General features: G+C 40.0%; 2 protein-coding genes across 2 annotated transcripts in view; both read right to left on the bottom strand.

Annotated features, from left to right (window-relative positions):
- Positions 1-3,506, bottom strand: part of adgb (androglobin) — a 40,980-nt gene extending 37,474 nt beyond the window's left edge. The window contains exons 1-5 of the mRNA XM_051409343.1: positions 3,321-3,506; positions 2,625-2,781; positions 2,369-2,461; positions 958-1,029; positions 498-674 (exon numbers count right to left, since the gene is read on the bottom strand). Of these exons, the coding sequence (XP_051265303.1) occupies positions 498-674; positions 958-1,029; positions 2,369-2,461; positions 2,625-2,781; positions 3,321-3,391 (570 nt within the window). The 5' untranslated portion in view covers positions 3,392-3,506. The remainder of the gene's footprint in view (positions 1-497; positions 675-957; positions 1,030-2,368; positions 2,462-2,624; positions 2,782-3,320) is intronic.
- A 1,399-nt stretch (positions 3,507-4,905) lies between these two features.
- rab32a (RAB32a, member RAS oncogene family) lies at positions 4,906-19,757 on the bottom strand. The gene is made up of 3 exons (XM_051408518.1): positions 19,377-19,757; positions 9,145-9,422; positions 4,906-6,195 (listed from the first exon to the last, which is right to left on the bottom strand). The coding sequence occupies exons 1-3, from the start codon at positions 19,588-19,590 to the stop codon at positions 6,046-6,048; spliced, it is 642 nt and encodes a 213-aa protein (XP_051264478.1). The 5' UTR covers positions 19,591-19,757; the 3' UTR covers positions 4,906-6,045.
- Between the last annotated feature and the right edge of the window lie 523 nt (positions 19,758-20,280).

Here is a 20,280-nt window from a genome sequence, read left to right as displayed (position 1 = left end):
TTATTTAAAGCCAAAAATCTGTAAAATCCTTACACTTGCAGATAATTAATATACATGACACTGCAGAGCAAAAAGCCCTAACTAACTTGTGCCCACTATCTTGATCTAGGCAAAGATATCCAACTTGAGCCGTGCTCTCTGAGAAGCAGCTGACTCCTGTTAAGCCTTATCTATTCATCGGGCAATGTATGAAGCCCAGCCACTTTTGGCACAGCAGTGAGACTGATTGATTTGAGCTCTGAGTGGATAAGGCTTTCTCATCCCTTCCCCCCTCCAACTCTCAGTCCATCCCCATTCCCCTCTCATCTTCTGCATCCTATGGGGGTTTTTTCTGCACAATACAATGCAATCTTACGCCATCCATTGCCTCAAGTGTGCCGCTACAAAATGTGTGATTAACAAAGAAGCATTTTAAAACTGTGAGTTCATCTGCAGCAATATCAGAATACTTGGGTTTCCTTAAAACACAGACGAATGGGTGTTTGCATTAGACTCACCATCCAGTAGAGTCTGACCATGTATTTCCCATAGTTGTTGTAGAGAGGCACATGGCCTTTCACGACTTTACACAGAGAGTAGACATGCTCCCATGGTCTCCAGACATCTTGTTCTGTAGCTGTGCAGTTATGCAGCGCCCAAACAATATAGATCTCACTGATGATCCACCTCATCAGCTTGACAGAAGACGGAAGAGAGAAGGGAGGGAAAAGCAATCATGAGCCTAACAGCTACTCACTAATCTTTAAATCAATTGGCTGAATCAACGAACGACTTTCTCATATATCATTCACTCAGTCAATAGAGCATTGCATTATCCCAGACTAATTCATTTCTGTCAGTCAAACGTCACCCTGTCTGACATCTGAATTACACTATCCAAGTAATGATCGATATCGGTTAGCAGGAAGTCGGCACGGTATTCAATAGAAAAGTAGAAAACAACAGTTGAAAACTAACCTCACTGCAAATCAGATGATCATTGGGGGAGATTAGGTCAAAGGTCATTTGATTTTCAACAACGGTGAGACCCTAAAATAAAGCACATCATTGTTTTCATGTGAGCACAGATTGATACATTTGCCTGAAAGTGAAAACTCTCTGCACTCTCTGTGTGTGTTGTGGCATCTGCACATATCGGAATCATTCATTATAATAACAGAGTGGTCGACCAGCTTTAGAATATTGCTGTCGCACGTCACCTGTTTAAAATGGACATGAATATGCAACTTATTTAATGCTTATCTAGTCGTCCCAGTGCCTAAACCGGTCCGTAACCCCGCCATGATACACCCAAGACCATTTCGGCTGTGAATATTTCACTAGCAAGTTATAATAGACTCTACCATGTTACTAATTAAATATGAACTAATGGGTCAGGTGATGGTGAGCGAGATCAGCTGTGTTTTCTCCCATCGTCATAGCAACTTTAAATGAGAACCAAACTTTAAATTATTTCCGCCAATAACGTCGGCTTTTGAAACACAGACTGGTATAGACTGGTGAAGAGAGAGTTTCACAAAGTGAGCTGTTGCCTGCATCTGTGCGGCTGATTAGCGTTTGTGATTAGCCCGCGTTCCTCTTGTATGAAATTAATGAAATGCTTTTGACATCTTGAGTGAAAAGGCAGCTTGTGACCTGGCAAAGACTAATTCAAAAAACAGGAAGCTTCCAGTAATTGCTCAATACTCCACTGCGAGAGGGTAGCAGAAAAGTGGAGTGATGCAATTAAAACTTCATTGGAGGTGACTAGAGAGCAGATTTCCCTAACTACATTTCACACTGTGCGGCAAAGAAAAACACTCTGTTAATACATGTAATGGTTGCAACCAACAGTTAGTTAATTAACCTGTTGAATTTCCTTTTTTTGATTAGGAGATGAATTGTTTAGTCTATGAAAGTCCACATAGTCTCTTAGTCCCTTAGTCTACAAAATGGTGAAGAAAGAAATGACCATGAACGGCTACAGGAAGCAAATATTATCTTGAAATGTATTATTTTTTCAGAGGAACAATCTAAAAACCCAAATGTATTCAATTTACAGTGACATAAGAGGTAGAAGAATAGCAGCTCCTGAGGAACAGAAACCAGCAAATGTATATTCTTACATTAGAAATTGCTTAAACCACTAATTAGTATAAAAAGTACAATCAAATAATCAGTAAACAGTTGACATTAATTCACTTTTATTATTTATATGTGTATACCTAAACGACACATATACCTGTTATTGTTATCCTGTATGTATTTGAACTGACATACGCTGTAACAGCGTAAACCCCGTGATCATTGTTAAAGTGAAACATGCAGACATTTGGCATGTACTATTCCATTAGAAACTATATCATTAATAAAGAAGCATGACGGTTACCTTGTTGACAATAAACTCTGTAGGACGCTTCCAGGAGTGCACTTTCAAAGATGGAGGCAGGGAAATTTTCCCCTCAGGATCTTCAAAAAATGGCTGCAGACAAAAGCAATGAACAAACAATGAACATCATGACAAAATGAATATCGGTTGTAAGGTTGATTTTAAGCAAAATACCACATTTTGCAATACGCTGTACAGTGGGATTGCTGAGGGCAAATGAATTAATAGTGTTGATTATTTTATACTCCAGATTTACAGCATTGGGACTCTTCGTCTTTCCATCTTCAGCTCCTTTACTTGAGTCCCATTTCTCCTTGTTGACTTCTGCATCATTCCACTCGGGCCAAATGGGGAATTTGCATCTCCATGCACTTCCTAGGCTCTCAGAGGAAGTGGCTACCAGGGACGCTGCTCTGAAATGATGACACACAGCTATTCATTTCATTTGCTCTTCCCTTTTGTCAATATTTAGCAGCAAAATTAGCCAGCTCAGTACCAGAGCTCCAGTCTGGAGTAAATCCACGAAATCCCTGTTTACCCTCTCATAGTGAAAGTGATATTAGCTCATACTGCTGGCTGTCTGTCATTATGATTACACAGACTGAGGATTTACACACATGCCATATGTGATGTATTTCTCTTCTCAAGAGGATACAGGGCTTTTCACTTAGATAGATAGATAGACAGATAGATAGATAGATAGATAGATAGATAGATAGATAGATAGACAGATAGTTAGATAGTTAGATAGATAGATAGATAGATAGAGTGTAACGTTACATATTTGTATTACATAACACAATGAAACCAGCCAGGCTTTATGTATGATATTCCATCTCTGTTAGGATTAGCAGACGTTAGTTTATTTTGACGATAAGCAGCTAACGCTAACGTTAATGCTAACTGCAGCTGACCTCAATTAACGCTAATTGCCGACATTAACCAAACTCACTCTGTCTGTCGGTCGGTTAAAGAGACTTTACTGGAAGAAGACTCCTTTTTCTTTGGTTGTCCCTTGGACATTGCATTTGCTGCGATAAATTTTCAAGCTAAGTGACCAAGGACCCAACAAGTCAAAGAGCCTTCCGGAGGTGCGTTTGTTTGGGTATTCCTATGCGCTTCAAAGTTTATGCGTTGCTAAGCAACGGAGCTTCAACGTGGGCGGGGACTGGAGCTGTTGCATCACTTGTTACTATGGTGAGGGGGGAACAGATTTTCTTTCACAATACATGTATGTACAGAAAGTTACATCAGAGCTAAACATCTGGCCTTATTGTCCTTTATATAAACACCTTTAAATAAACCAAATATGACCTCATATTGTCCTGCAGAGTTGAATCAATACCTTTCTGGGACCATCTTGATACAGTAATAGCATCACAAAGATTGCCTTTTCCTGAAAGGCCACGGTATTGGATTGCATTGGATTGCCTCAAGTCTGTCACCATGTGATGCACATATGGCTAACAGCACCGCTCACACACAAATAGAAAAACACTCCCAGATGATAAACCGGTACATCAGTATGCTGTCAAGTCTCCAACTTCTCTCTGAAATGCATGTTGTAGTGCTTTAATCATGTGATGTGGACTGCAGTATTGGCATTGAATGAGAGTTGCTGTAATGCTTGTGCCACAACACAATTGGCACACCTCCATTACAGTACATTCCTGCTCTGGTAACAGTAGGTGTGTGGAAGAGCAGCTGTAGCCTAGTGTTGAGAGCAGAGAGTCTGATGACTATCACACACTCTTTCTTGAGTGGAATCACATGATCCCTCTCCCTCTCTCACACACGGTCTGAGTTGTACTTTTCACACATACAGCTTCATCCATAGTCCTTTGTGTTACGAGGGAAACTTAACACTATAGGTAGTGTTTTCTCAGAGGTTTTGTACACGTATACACATTCTGTGGGCCTTGTTTTCCATTTAAAAATAAACAACCGTACCAATAAATCAGCAGACAGGTTATGGAAGTGTTTTTTACTTTATCAGTAATCTGTGCTTCTCATTGGGTCTACTAAAACACGCTTTTAAAGATAAGTTCTTCATTCTTCGAGTACAGTAAGTGTTTACTGTCACTGTAGACTTTAGTTCTGCTGTAGTATCGCAATATCAAGAACCTGTGATCACCTGAACCAGACACTATTGCTTGTGCAGTACACTAATCAGAAATGTGTTCATATGAGAATAATCCCAGCTCAGTAGACTTGATCTCTACGGGGTCTACGTGCCAGTAAAAACCAACGTATTTTATAATCTGATTTTGCTAATTTGCTTGGATTTTTCCAAACAGGGAAGCAAAATGTTTATACTGTGCTTTAAGTATGGCGGAGACCTCACTTATTCATTCACATAAGTTGTCTATCAGTAGGTTATATAACTGAATGAATTATGAATGAGTTGGAGCATGTTGGGCAACACCAACATTGCCCCAGTGCACTTTTTAACACATATATAAATACCTTATATAAACACATTTAATCATTTAGACAGATGAATGCATTTGAGTCTAATCACTAGTAGACAACACGAATCTGTTAAAATGTTTATTCTATTTTGGTCTTGTAGATTTAAAGTATTTTCACATGTAAACTTAATCTCAACTCCATGTTAAAAAATCCTTCATATTTCATTTGAACACTTTACCAGATTATCATCCCTATGTACGAGAGAGTGTAGTCCTCTGTCAGATTCTGTTTTTATGACATCTCACCAGTTGTACAATGCATGACCCAACACATTATAAAAAATACATACTGTAAATCAGATCTACATTTTCATACCAGTGGAAAGACAATCAAACAAAGATATCTCAGTGTCTCATTCAGTACCGTTATTAGAGTTTCTTTCTGAAATACTGTATTGTCCGTCCGTGTCCTTGTAAATGTTTGAGTGAACAACAAGGTGTCCGCCTCCAATTAACATAACACAAACTGTAATATGGCATATTATTTCAGAGAAAATATGGCATAAAGACAACAATTCAAAATATGAGATACATTAATACTTTGATAATGCTTAACTTGCTTACTTTTTACACAGTAGTCTAAAGAACAGCTGGAAACACAAAACATGAGTGTGCTGCAAAGATTAAGGGGGAATTATCTATGTTAACTGAAGAAGTACTTCAGTAACACAGAGCCATAAAGTGTCTTGTTTCACAGATAAATACTGAATGACAAGGATACTGAGAGACAATAGACCAAAGAGGCAGAAACTGAGAGGCCACGGGTTGTTTTCTAGTTTGTGTTTCTCAACTTTCTGCCTACTTCGCACCCCTTCTCAGGCGTGGTTTAGTCCAGGGCTTCAGAGGCTGTCAGGGCAACCAGGGGAGCAGCAGGGTTCAGACGTGGAGGGCTGGGTGGGGTTCAGATTTGGTGGTGAAATACACAATCAGGAAAATATATGGCAGAGGCAGTGACAACATTTGTGACAACATCAAGATAAAAATCAGGCTTCTATTTGGGCCTAGGGAAAGGTACAATGACAAACTTAGATGTGCAGGTCAAATGGGCATCGGTGCAGGGAGGAGAAGATCTTGGAGCTTTGAAGACCCCCCAAAAAATTCATATTCCTCTGAGAGGCTGTAGAAGAGGGCTAAGAGCCACAGGCTGTATGAACGGGTTGGACCCTGCCAAAGGGAGGTGGATGGCTAATGTGAGTGGACTGAGTGTTAGCAGCAGCCTGACTTGCTCTCAGCAGCCACAGTCTCCTGGTCCAGTTTGATCCGGTCTCCATTGCTCTCCTCATACGGCAAACCTTTGTCATTAGCCAAGATATTCTCTACCAGGAAACGTGCTGCCTCGTCCACGTTGATGTTGTCCTGGGAAAAAAACAAACAGTATGTCAAAGTGGTGATACATCTACACCCTTGTGATAATACAGACACTAGTCCTTCTCCTTGCTCTGGCTTTCCAGTCTTTATGCTTCTTTTCAGAATTGCTTTGGAAGTCCACTAAACCCTTTTATATGAACCAGCATGCTAAAGCAACAGCTGGGAGACAGAACCAGTTTCCAGAGAGCCAATCTGAAACCGCCAGAGACAAGGTAAAAACGGCCGTTTGCTTTTGCCCTTCACACTGTGGCCAAAAGCTGTCATCCTGTGGGCTGAACAGGTAATGAATATTAATGGTCCTTCCCAATGCTCTACAATAACAAAGATGTTTACAAAGAAGCCTGGGCATCAAAGTGTATTCTTTTTTTTTATCTGAGGTATATTATTGGGCTGCAAAAGTCAAGAATTACATTAGCAATAAAAATCTAATCGCTTATTATTTTAGAAAATAATTTCAAAACTGGCAAGAAGCAGCACAGTAGATTATCTACCCAAATGTGTCCATTTCAGGACTAATTGGAAGTGGATGTGGATACAATCACATGATTATGAGCCCTCTCTAGATCCATTTTAAACTGTTTTGATTTTTCAATGTGTAGAGGGCGTGTACCAATCAGAACCAGATGAACCTCCTAATTAGAGAGAAATTATTGACCACGTCATAGCAAAAGGCTGATTAGGACCAGAGCAAATTAATGAAATGACCTGTCTCAGCCCCAAATATCATCACAAAACTGTGACAAAAACAATACACATCTCATCATGATTATGTCTTATTCTCTTGTTCCACCTTTAAGAAACAGAAACAGAAAGAAAGTCACTGACAGAACTCCAGGTAAATACGAGCGTCACAGGCACACAAAACAACAACAATGATTCATGGCATTCACAGAAAGGAAATGGCCAGAAAGGCTTTTGAACCCACCCACACACTTCACATGACACAGCACGTGAAACAGCTGCAGGCCCTAAGGTTGTTAGGAATGAGTTAATAATGTTGGGCTGCCAAACGTTATCAAAGCATTCCTCAACATTGAAGTATAAAACATGGTTTGGTTTCAAATGTATAAGCATGAAAGACAAATGCGACGGAAAAAGGAGGCAAGGGAAACACGAGAGGCACCTTTCCCTGGAGTCTCATAGTTAAGAAGGTGAACATTTGACTTGCTGTGCACGTCAGACACAAACGGCATCTTTCAAAGGAAGTAATTTATCACTGAACATGAGCTGGCACATGCAGACAAGTGGCAGCCTTTGGTTTGTGTCACACACTTACCTGCTGATCACGCTGATATTATAGCATAGGGAGGTGACACTCCATCTGACAACAAGCTTTATAACACAGACTGTGTAAAATAAGTAGATTAACTCAAGTAGTCTACAGCTTTGAGGCACTTTCTATAAAATAATGATGTTTTATTACTTCCACGCTGCCACATTTCAGAGGGAAATACTGTACTTTTTCTCCACTGCATAGGTTTCACAACTAGAAACTACTTACTCTTCAGGGGTAATTTTGTATACAAAAACACATCATCAGTTTAGAAAATGTGATGTATTTTTAGAGAATAAACTACCAAACAGTATATAATGCATTAAAGTACTACTTTACATCAATCATCATGAACCAATAATATAAGGGGGGCCATGCTAGATAATACTTTTAAAACTTACACTTTGTTGCTAATACTTCTGTAACTGTTCTTTAGTAAATTTTGCATGCAGGATTTTTACTTGTAGTAAATTGAATTAGTGTAGTATTGCTATTTTTACTGTAGTAAATTATCTACATACTTCTTACATCACAGCTTACAAAACCAAGGACCTTTTTTTAGCCCTTAGATCTAAGAGTTCTTTCTTAACTGAACCTTTGTTGAAGTGAGAGGCAGCCAAAATGATCTCACTTCACCAAATTCTACTCGTATGGGCAAAAATACAGAAGCACAGTGTGAACAAAGGAACACAGTAACACTAAACCTGTGACACAAAGACCAAAGTTGAGGAGAAACACTACCAAACATTATCTTTAAAAGCCCTGACCTTCTTACCCTCACAGCTGTGGGCTGCAACATCAATCAACGTCATACGATACCTTATCACACCAGCTGTCCAGCAAATCTTTTCACTGGTTGGAAAGATAAATGCCCATAGATGTTGTGCATGAACGGCAGGATAGAAAAAAAAAATTGTTTTCAAAAATAAAACTCCAGCCGAATCATTTGTCAGTTTCAAAGATTTAAGAAATATTGGAGTTTACATTCTAGTCTCAACTTTATTCTTACACTACTTATCTGCAAACTGCCATACTTAACACTGAATTGTGGATCAAACGTTAATAGGAACAACTGCTGAGTGTATTTAACAAAACACATTTCTATTTGTAACTATTTCACAATCGTCTAACCAGTGTGATTGCATCATTCAGAAGGGGCCTGGGCCTTGCTTCCTCTGCAGGACTTCCTGTCAGCCAGCAGAAGTGAAGAAGCCATTCAGTAATATATTTGAATATCTTCACAATAAAAGTTCAGTGGCTCCTTTTATTCTTGCTCGGCTATGTGGGCATTTCAAAGCTCTTCTCACATCTGATTTGCTGCAAACACAAGTCACGTTCATGCGGAAAATAAGATTTAAAGCCATTACTAGTCATGTTTGGACCATGACTCGAGAAGCTTTAAAGGAAATATGTATCCCCATCATGCAAGATATTTCAGCCAGCACTAATATGAGCCCTAACTTCGGTAATTTCATGCTGCTGAACCCTGGTTTGAAGTGTAGCCAGAAATAAAACATTAAGAAACATCAGAGAGAGGAGAATATTTTAAAAAGAAGGATGTTAACCAGATGCACATGGGAATGTATGTAAAAGAACATGGATGTATTTTATCCATACTGTATGTGCAACCAAGAGCTTCTCTGTCTAATGTATTGATCTCTCACCTTAGCTGAGGTTTCAAACCAGCCCAGAAAGCCAGTCTCTTTGCAGAAATTGTCCATTAGGGCTGTGTTGTTGGAGCTCTCTTTCTTCTGGTCGCATTTATTGGCAAGTAGCACTGAGGGGATGGGGCTGCCATTAGCCAGCTTCACCTTGCTGTCTAGGTCATGCTTCCACTTAGACACTGCCTCAAACGTGGAGCCCCTCGTCACGTCAAACACAACAAATGCCCCCACGGCCTCTTTGTAGTACACTCGCGTCATGTTCCCAAATCGTTCCTGACCTGCGGAATAGGAAGAGAATTTAGTGGAATATTTGCATTTTTACAAAGCAGCTAAAAGCTAGATTAGTAAGAGGGTTATGGGTTTGTAGGGGAAATAAATGTGGATGTGATAGGTGATATATATATAAATATCTAAACCAAAACAGTATCTTAAGGGTGACACCAAATGTGTATCCCCAATCTTGGTTGCAGTAAAGGGCGAGACATTGAGTATTTCATTCTTATTTCAGTCCCTCCAAGGAGTTGGATGTTGCGATGGCAACAATTAACGCAAATTCAACCAATCCTCGTTAACTTTTTCGCACATTTGACCAATTTTTGTAGTTTCCTGCAAGTTTCAACAATAATAGTAGTCCCCCCACACAAAACACTGAGCCATACATCACCAAACTACTAGCGATTTTTATTCTCACTGGAACAAGTTGGCTTTCATTTTTTATGAATTATACAAATATACAACAAAATAAATCAACTACGTTTGCAATTTTCACTTTCTCCCACAATTTCATTGATAAAACATCACAACATGCAATGGGAATATATTAGAAAGGCTGCAGCAATACTCAAGAAATAAAGCCTGTGAAATCCTGGAGGGACTGCCATTTCTTTCTCCATTTGGTCACAACTCAGAGAGAGCTCAACAATGTTCCTCCTCTAAACGTTGCCAAAAAATTATGAAGACAGAGATGGGTCTTATTTGACCTACTTTTCCTCCACAGAGAACGGCAGGAGTAATCTGCGATAATAAATAAGCCCATTCTCTGAGAAAATCTGAGGTGATATTTCACAAAGGCGACGCAAGGGGAATTACCATCATGACATGGGGTGTCACTGTAAAGCTGAGAATGCCTCTTCTTAAACACACCTGGCCACTTTTAGTTTTTTTTTATATTCCCTTACATCTACTGATTGTATTCACATCACACCAACGCCTTAAAGGTTAATCAGCCATTGAAGAGATAATTTTGTAGTTATTTTTAGATGCCACCACATCATGAAAAATGACCACAGCTCTAAGGTAGATCTAAGGTTAAATAACCATAAAATATCCATGGAAATTTCCAGACTTAAATTAGCACATTTAAAATGAAACCTTAAAGAGGAAATATACTCTTGAGGTGAGAAATAATTCCAGGCACAGTGCTCTAACATACCTTAAAGTCTGCCCACATCACTTCACCTTTAAAAGCTGCACTGAGGCATGAAGTGGGGGGGGAGTGAATCTACAATCAGCAGTTCAACTGCCGAAAGGTATCTCTGGTAACACTTGGCTGACGTCACATTTTCAAGTACACCCTTCTGATCAAAAGATCCCTTGAATTCTGCCTCACATCGCCTCATTTACAATTTAATTATAGGAAGCAGCCGGGCCTTTCTACATTTTATCTTTTCATCCAACGTGTGCCACTTGGACTTACTAGTTCTTATCTTGTTGTAGTTTTCCTCAGAGGAAAAACACATCCTAAATTTAAAACAAAACTAATCTCTCAATCCTTTCAAACTTCTCCGGACTGTCTTACAAACAGATCACAAATACATACTTTTAATTTCAAAGACGACTTAATAGCTTCCTAAATACCCAGGCCACTGTTCCTTTTAGCAAACATCACTCAAATAGGACTAGCACTAATGAGTATTTACAACAGCAGGGTGGTGCGTGCGGGATCTACTGCGTACAGTGCCCAAGTTCATTGTAATGAATATAAATGTCCCAGTGATGTGTTTTTAATAGTTTTTTTAATGTGTGGTCTAAAAAAAAAAAAATAGGCCCTGTGACTAAGCTCTGGGGCTCACTCTTACTGCTCACTGGATGCTTAGACTGCCTGTTGATGCTGCCTGCAGCTATAGGAACTGAGTACAAGCATGAACAGGCTGTGATCGTAATCGGTGACTTAAGCAGGAACATTTGGTAAAATAGCATCTACTTTATGAATAGAGACAAAACTGTAGGTCCAGATACGACAAAAGCAGTTTTACATTAAAAATTAGATAAAGGATTATGGTTGGGTTTTACTCTTGATGATGACAGTGTTTTCCCATTACATAGAAAATAGTTACCCACAAACAATACCCACACATTGCATAAACTTCCACATAAGGTTCCTGTTTTTGAGCTTTTGTCTGCCAACACCAGTTATACTTTGTCACACTTTGCTAAACACAAGCTTAAAAAGGGTTGTTAAAAGGTCTGTTAAACTACTTAGGTATATTCATGTACTCACATGATACATGAAAACACACAAAATGCTGATCTTCCAAGTATAACTAAAATATAGGTCTCTAGTTTTTTTGATGGAAACACTGATGTGAACACACCTATAACAGCATCCAAAAACATTTATAATTTAGATTTTTGCTAGTAGGACTGGATCACAGACTGTGCCTTTAAAACACCTGCTCATTCAAATTCTTTTTTGGATTCACTCTCTGCAATTATATCAGGCTTCCAATGACTTGAGGTAGCATTTGACGGATTTAGCACATATTTTTGCTACACTGCTCCAATTTAAGAAAGCCTACAGGGCAAGTGTAATTGTACAGTGTATTAGACAGTTAACCGCCAACACTAGAGCCGAGTTACAAAATAGAAAATGAACCAAGAAAAGGAATGAGGAACTGTGAGCACAGCTTCTCCCAGCATACTTTCACTTTACTGTAGGTACTTACCCAACTACGCAAGGAACTGGAGTGGCGTGGCGCAGTGCGGGTGTGAGCGAGAGAGTGAATACACTGTGGGGCCCACAGGCCTGACGGTAATTGCTCATAATTGAGAGTCTAATTTTAGCTGATATAACCCCAGGTGAATTCACCAGAGACACGACACAGTGGGATAAAGAGCCAATAGACTGAAATAAGGCTTTCATTTCCAGGCCTGGTAGAGCTCATACATCCAGCGGAGTGGCTGTAAAGGCAGAATATAGAAAGAAAACACTTTTTATTCTATTGCAAGGTCTGAGGGAGCCCAAAACGTTCAGCCAGAGTGGAGCGGCTAAACAGTACTGACCAAATTTCTCAAAAGGCTGCTGAAGAACGCAGTAAACCATGTTTTATTAAGCTTAATGAAAGAAACTTAACCGCCAATGAACAGAGCAATAAGGAAAAGTGAGCCAAAACATGGACGAGCGATGGTACAATGGCAGATCATTTCTTTTTTGCCCGCTCACCTTGGACTAAGATTGGACTTTTTTTTTGGACTGACTTGCCAAAAAAAGCCTGTTTGCGTAGTCAGTATAATTCCTTCTCATCTTCCAAGTCTTGTTTTAAATTTACTAAGAAGCTAATCAATGCTGAGAATGAGTATGACCGTTCATTTATTCAAGGAAATGAAGACAAACTGTTCCATAAACCCAGACAAGGCCATGACATTGTTGTCATTGTCTACATTAAGCACTTCACTTGATTTCCTGACACGTCCAGTCCTGAAAGGTCGGCATGTACGCTCAGCCAGTTTCAGGGTGTTAACCTCACTCGTCCCTGGAGAGAACTGGCTAGAAGGAAAGGACTCGTAAGGGGAGGATTATATAAATCATTATTATCGATTGCTGTTGCACACATACACATCTGACTATTTTAGGCTGTAATGAGTTATTTGGGGTATTGATGAGGTGCTGTGATAGTCACTAACGTTAAATGACAGCAATCCCATGATGCTTGACCTTTCAAGCGTCATAAGTAAGTCCTGATAATCATTCTGCTGCATTTACTGAACCCAGTCCTGTTGCTGAACGAACAATACTGATGTTTGTTCTGATTGATAAAAGCTACTTCACTCTTTCTAAAATGACCTCAGTATGCATTGTGTTGTTGGTGGTTAAATGATGAGGCTGGTGATTTTCCAAATTGTTGTAATTGTAAATAAAATCCCATGAAAAGCAACATTTCTTTATACTTCACTTTTTCTCCAGCCAGTCTGTGGTACTCCCCGGCCCTAAGCCTATAAGTTCATACTGAAGCAGGTTATAACTATATACGTTAAGAGGCTAAATAATTTCCTAAAACAGCTGGTCACAGGTTTTATCATTAGTTACTCAAACAAAAGTCAATCATTTAGTAAAATATGTTTGGGAAACTAACAATGGAGGTCTATAAGTAATATAAATAAGCTGAATCAAGCTTTTGATACAAAGGCAATGTTAGCAGCATCAGTTAATTGTCAGCTTTGGCCTGGTTTGTTGACAATAAGAAAAATATAGTATTAGGGCTGCTAGTAATGATTATTTTCAGTATTGATTAATCTGCCAATTATTTTCTACACCACTCAAATAATCACTTGTGTGTCTGAAATGTCAAATGTCCCAATATTCAGTTTACTATCACAAATAACAAAAAAAAGCATTAAATACTTATATTTAAGAAGTGGAAATAGCTAGCTCGCCCGTTTAAATTATATCAGGACAATAAAGTTATGCATAATTAAGAGAATGGCCGCTTTGTGTGACAGGTTGGTGCCTTCACAAGTGGCTGGTTTCAGCAACCAGGCTTTATTCAGACCCCCCCTGTGCTCCACTCACAGTCCACGTATCTGCCCACTTTTGGATTAGCCGGGAACCAGCGGAGTTAGGATTTCCCAAGATGGCGTACCTATAGGTGACGTAATGGAGAGTCCATTTTAATTTATATAGTCTATGGGAGGACTTTTCCAGGACAATAAATGTGATAGATTAGTAAATATCACTTTAATGGTATTCATACTTTTCTTTTCTTCTTCTTGTTCATTCACTGCAAAAGAAATGTATGTCTTTCTAAATAGAAGACATATTAAATTAGACTTATTCGCATTAATGAGTGTCATATGCTGCTAACCCAGTCAGCATAAAACACAGGAATGGAACGAGCTGTATGAACAATGGAGTATTTACACACTGAATACCACAGAGGAGCATGAGACCGCAGGAGAGAACAAAGACGTGTGCTGCTGCCTCAAACGCTCAACATGCCTACAAACTAAAGAGAACTACGTCTGAGTCTTTCCGTAAAGAGAGACAGTGAACTATTGTGGAATTCCAAAAGCTTTAAACAAGGACATTTCAGTTCAGTCTACCACGCTGTAGAGTACTGGTGCATGACCTAAAGTACGATTAGGCATTCTGGGTATGAACACGTGAAATTTTCAGAAATCTGCAGTTAGATAACTACTTGATGAAAAAGAAAGGGTTTAGTTACAGCCACTGTATCATCTCTGTTTGTTGTGTGGAAGAAACCGAAAGAGGGAAAAAAAAAAGTCTCATCATTATCCATAGCCCTAGCAACCCCAGTTTCCTCTACGGTCGTACATATTGCAATCCTGTGGGTGGGTTACCATAGAAACTGTCCAAGCCAGACACGGCAGTAGCAACAGCAGCAGTCTCCGTCTGTTGTTAGGAGGCAACTGGCTGTGAAACTTCCCCACACGCCCTCCCAACAACTAAAATAACAAAGACAACGCAGGGTCCGGTCATTAAAGGTGGTTTTCGGCAGGAGCTTTAAGAGTGAGAATGTGAACAACACATGACTGGCACGTTCAAATTCCACTGAGCAGCACGTGAGAAGTGACTTACTACAGCTTACTACGGCCTTTAGCACTGAACAGAATCTGAACTGAGGGAAAATCCCAGGCTTTTAAGTGGCATTACCCTTGTTTCACCTCACCTTCAGGCTGAAGGGTTGGTGAGGGCTGATTACCATAAAGCCTTGGCACAAGGTTGTAAGAATTCAGCTCAAAACAATCATATTTGTTGTAGAGTTGTAAGTAGAATTATTACACGTGAGCCATTTAAACTATTCATCTACCAATAGTCTTTTTGGGGAATCTGTAAAACAATCCACAACAGGCGAAGACAGTTTTCTAGGTCTTAATTACTACTGGTGATAAATATTACCATAAAATATAATTATAGCCACAATAACACACACTACTTCTACTGCTACTACTCACCAACAATGCACAAATGGGACATCATATGAAGAAGCAGATGAAATTATGAACTTACACAAGAGCTATTGTAAAAGTAAAGTGAAGTGACCAAGAAAGTCTATTGCAAAAGAGGTAAAGACATCTTTGTGGGTGTAAAATTGAAGGAAAACCTAAATGAATGAGTGAATAAACCACAAAATCCTTCTATATAGGGCGCTCACTGGTTTCAAAGGTATGAAAATTATGTAAATCATACACTGTAGCCCAGTTAAACCCCTATGGGAGATTTGGGAGTGAAGTGTTAAATAACACTCATCCCCACCATCCTCAAATGAGGGTGTGTTCTTGCAGTACTTACTTTCCTAACTTATTAACTAACTAACACACCTTTCCTTTAATTTGTCACCCTTCTGTACATTGTGTATTTCTGCTGTTTGAAGTTCAATCTGTGATCTCTGCAGGCATTAACCTTTGCTCCTCCAATGTTGCCGCTGTTCATTCGTCTCACTGAGTGCTTGAAAAAGAAAAAAGCGCCAGCATCGCCTTCAGTATGCACAGGTCTAATTGCCAAATGGAGCTAAATTGCTTGCCAGTGATTAGGCTCTTCACAGTGGTTCCCAAATAGAGCTGAAACAATTAGCTGATTCATATATTAGATGATCTGAAATTAATCAGCAACTACTTTGATGATCAATTTATTGTTAAATTAATTGTTTATGCAAGTATTACCTAGTTTCACTGTCTCATTTGTGAGGATATGGTGTTTTTCTTTGTCTTATGTGACAGTAAACTGAATATTTGGTTTAGAGTGTCAGTCAGACTAACCAGCTATTTGAAGACGTCACTTTGGGCACTGAGAGGGTGTGTTTACCACTTTTATTTATAGACCAAGCGATTAGTCAAGAAAATAATATGCAGATTGATAATTGATAATTATATCTATAATAATAGTAAATATTTTAATCTTAATCTTTTCAGTTTGTGACGCCTTAAAACAAACCGTGTCTACTTAAGATGTCAAAGTGTATAGTGTCGGCATGAGGTGTGAACAGTTCTGATTTTCCTTCATTTGAAGGATTTTCAGAAGCCTAAAAAGGGTAAAAGTACCAAATATATCACACAAAAGCCAATGTGAGAAAAAATAAATATAATTTTGTATAAGACAAACAAATGTTTTCTTTTATAATCACTTTAAACATCCTGTGACCCCTCAAATTTATCTTGGCACCACTTGGGGGAGAGAGAGAGAGAGAAAGAAAGAAGAGTTTATCAAGAGTCAGGGGTCAGCTTAAAACTGGCTTTTCCTGACAGGACTGTGGGTTAGCTACGTGATGGAAACCACTCCTCTTAATGTGTGAGCCCCCTGCTCCTACAGGAATGTTTGACCCTACAAGGTGCAGGCTTTTTTACACTATATGCCATGGTGGTAATCATCCTGTCCAGTGGCTTAGACAAATCCAGGAGACAGTAGCAATTCTGGGTGACAAGGGGTGGGAAAACCTCAAGCTTCACACTGACTTCCATGGTACCCCCATCTTGTTCAAGCCTCTGATTACTATCATTCCTCCCAGACTGTAATTATTATTAAGGTTCGAAGAAGACAACGCAACTCCGAAGTTGCTCTCAGTGTTGCCAAGAAGATAATTCCTCCTCCTTTTCTGCACGATTAAATGGCTTAATGGCTGGTCTTAATGACTTGGCAAATATACCTCCAGCTTTCACTCTTTCACACCCACGTTTGGTCTTATTTTATCCTCAGAGTGTCCTCAGGCCAGGCCTTGGTGTAGGTGTGAATAATGAGGTTTAGTATCTGTGTCATCTAACCCCAACTTTCTTTCTGGTCAGAGTGTGTGTGTGTGTACACGTGTGTGCGTGTGTGCGCATGGAAACGGTTCTGTTTTACCCAATATGTGCAAGCGTGTTCCCCTGTCTGTATGAATGATATCAGCCTGTGTGTGTCAGTGTTTTATTTACCCTCGCAGATCCTCTGATCGAGTGCTGTCTGGCTCTGACAGGCAGACGGCCTTCCCTGGCACTCAAGTCACAGATGCCCCCCTCACACTGAGCTCGTGCTGCCAGGGCCCAAGTGACAGCGGGGAACGTGTACCACACTGCCAATCAGTCTGAGACAGACATGCAAGTTGTTGTGACGACCCCCCCCCCACACACACACACACACACACACAACTGTCCGCTCTCTTTCTGTCACTGCTGTAAGCGATGGAAAAAATATAAAAACAGCAGTCTTCTAACCATCTGTCCTGATCTGTCTCAGCATATGAGGTTTGTTTGATTGAGCGAGAGGGTGGACCTGCACAACCATAGTGACGTTCCAATTTATGAATAGAACATATCTAGAGGCAGGGCAGTATGGGGATTGGAGTTTTGTTTTTACGACAGACATGAAAAAATTTGAGTATATCCTTTAAATCAGAGCTTATATACTGTATAAACACAATGGATATGACCCATGACTCGCTTTCGGTGTCGAATCTAAAACTAGGCAATAAAACAACAACTACCACTTTGGGCCAAGACTATCAGAACAGCATGTACTAGAAACTATCTCTGTTCTCTTTTTGGTGTAATGCTAAATCACTTGCACATGGTGATTTTCGACCGTCACAAATATTTTGGAAAAAACCTTGGGGGAAAACAAGCTGCAGCCTTATATTATTTTCATCCTCTTGAACATTGTAAACATACTCTTTCCACACGGACAATGCTTAAGCCACACTTCTTTCTTCTTCTTCTTCTTTCTTCAAATGCCAACTTCTCAGAGAATGATTAACTACTCCTACTGTCCCTCTGCACATGTGAGATCATGACTGTTGGTGTTGACTGCACTGACAATACAATTTGCATTTCTAAAACTACTACAATTTAAATAACGCTGTAGGCTTGTATAATACAAAATGACATACACAAAAGGTATACACACACACACACACACACACACACACACACAGGCCTTGAAGCCATGTGATCTCATTACACCCAACGTAAAAATATCCACCATAAATTGGCCTTATGAGTTACAGTGTGTGACCAAGCAGTTTCACAAACACAAATGTATTCTTGGCTATGAAGACACTCAAGGTCCAGCATGAAAAGAGGGGCTAATGGGACATCACAGACAACCCCTCACCCACCTTATAGCCCACATTAAAACCCTCGCCCCCCCTGATTCAACTCAGTCTTTCAGCTCAGCCGACACCTTTGTGATTTAATAAGTTAGTCATGTTGTTTGCCTGCTCTCCCTCATCTGCGCTCACTTCCTATTTCTCACCTGTCCTTTCAAGCGAGTCATACTCAGACACACTCTGTTTACAGTGAGGTATTTTGGTGCCTGGAGATGACAAACAGTGAGAGTTTGAGCTGGGGCTGCCTGCCTGCCTGCCTGCCTGCCTGCAGAAAACTTTTATTTACTGCTCTGATTTTTCTCTCCACTTGCTTACACAAGCTGCTGGAATGCTCAGGCTGGTGTGTGTGCCAAGTTACTTAAGTTTTTTACTGAAGTCCTTGCAGAAAACACAAGGATCACATGGGGCAGGGACGTCTGAAGAAGATCACAGTGACAGTGCAACATGCAGCAATGGCATGAAATAATAAGGGCCACAGTTTTACTCCCAAGAGAAAACATTACAGAGTATTATGGTGAGTTTGGTGGGGGGGGCGCTCAGTCGGTAATAACAACGTGACCTACATTCCACTGACAATTATGAGCTGCTGTGATCATAAAGTGGAAAAGACAGCGAGCATGACATGATCAACTGGTCTTTTTTTGTTGTTTTTTCTGTGGCAAATTCCTGTGATGCTTCTTTGAGTTCGTGGGAACTGGGAATTTTAAAAGTTCACATCATGTTTAAGGGGTATTTCTGGGTGAATATTAAAAACTGTGTGCGCCCATGGCCAAAAAAAAAAAAAAGAAGCGTAATTTCACCATGAAATGTCAACACATTGTGAGCTATATCTGTGAAAAGTGAAACAAGGTTTCGGCTCCACAACCCCATGTGATTCACACTGAGCTCTCATTACAAAGCGAACGAGCGTTTCCTTACCTGCGATGTCCCACAGCTGTAACCTGACCAGCGTTTTGCTGTCCCAGTTGATAACTTTAAGTGCAAAGTCGACCCCGATCGTCGCCCTGTAGTGCTGAGAGAAAAGCTGGTGCACGTAGCGTTTGATGATGCTGGTTTTCCCGACGCCTAATTCCCCGATAACCAGCACTTTGAACAAGTACTCCTTACACTCAGACACGGAGCCCCCGGCCATGCTGACACTGACAACTCACTAAGTTTTGAAGTTTTTCCTCTGAACTCAGACTGCTTCTGCTTTCTCGCTCATGTATGCTTTTCCCGTGAGGAGCTGCTGTAGAGTGGGCTGGTCACAGGGCTGAGGGCCAGATGCAACAGAAATTACATTCCCCCCCCTTCTTTTTTTCTCCTTCTCCTCCTCCTCCTCCTCCTGATGCCGTTCAGCAACCACCTGATAAGTCACAGGACCCGGAAATGTAAGGGAAATTTATGGTTCAGGTTCCTCGTGCAGCCGTGGTTACAGTAAGCTTTGTTTACAGAGTCATTAGTTGTTCCCCATTTACACTCAGGCTCCTGGACTTTTTCATGTGAAGTGCCATTGTCATTCAGTAACCATAACCCAGAGATACTATGTTTCCCCCCCCCATACACATTTCTTCTTTTGTAGATTAGTTTTAAAGATCCCTTCATGTTTTTAAGACAGTGGTTTTCAAACTGGGATCAAGGAACCAACAGGGGGGGTTCCCTGAGTGGGTTGTAGGGGGTCCCCAGCAAAAGGAGGAATATAATAGTTTAACTTCTATCCTATTTTTTTATTTGATTGGTTTGATTTTGACTGATTGTAATTTATAGTGATTATAGTTTGAACACCGATCGACTATAAAGACCTCAAACCTAAAAATAAAAGATCTGCTCAAAGTGGGGGTTT

This window comes from Dicentrarchus labrax, unplaced genomic scaffold (genome assembly GCF_905237075.1).
Source record: "Dicentrarchus labrax unplaced genomic scaffold, dlabrax2021, whole genome shotgun sequence".
Taxonomy (NCBI): Eukaryota; Metazoa; Chordata; class Actinopteri; family Moronidae; genus Dicentrarchus; species Dicentrarchus labrax.
This window is presented reverse-complemented; position numbering and strand designations above follow the sequence as displayed.

What these genes read in the sequence shown, in the direction of transcription:
- rab32a (XM_051408518.1), bottom strand. Translation starts at nt 19,590, where the DNA reads ATGGCCGGGGGCTCCGTGTCTGAGTGTAAGGAGTACTTGTTCAAAGTG. An exon ending in ACAGCTGTGGGACATCGCAG is followed by an intron (nt 9,423 to 19,376) that starts GTAAGGAAACGC and finishes CCTATTCCGCAG; the next exon opens with GTCAGGAACGATTTGGGAAC. An exon ending in GGTTTGAAACCTCAGCTAAG is followed by an intron (nt 6,196 to 9,144) that starts GTGAGAGATCAA and finishes TTTTTTTCCCAG; the next exon opens with GACAACATCAACGTGGACGA.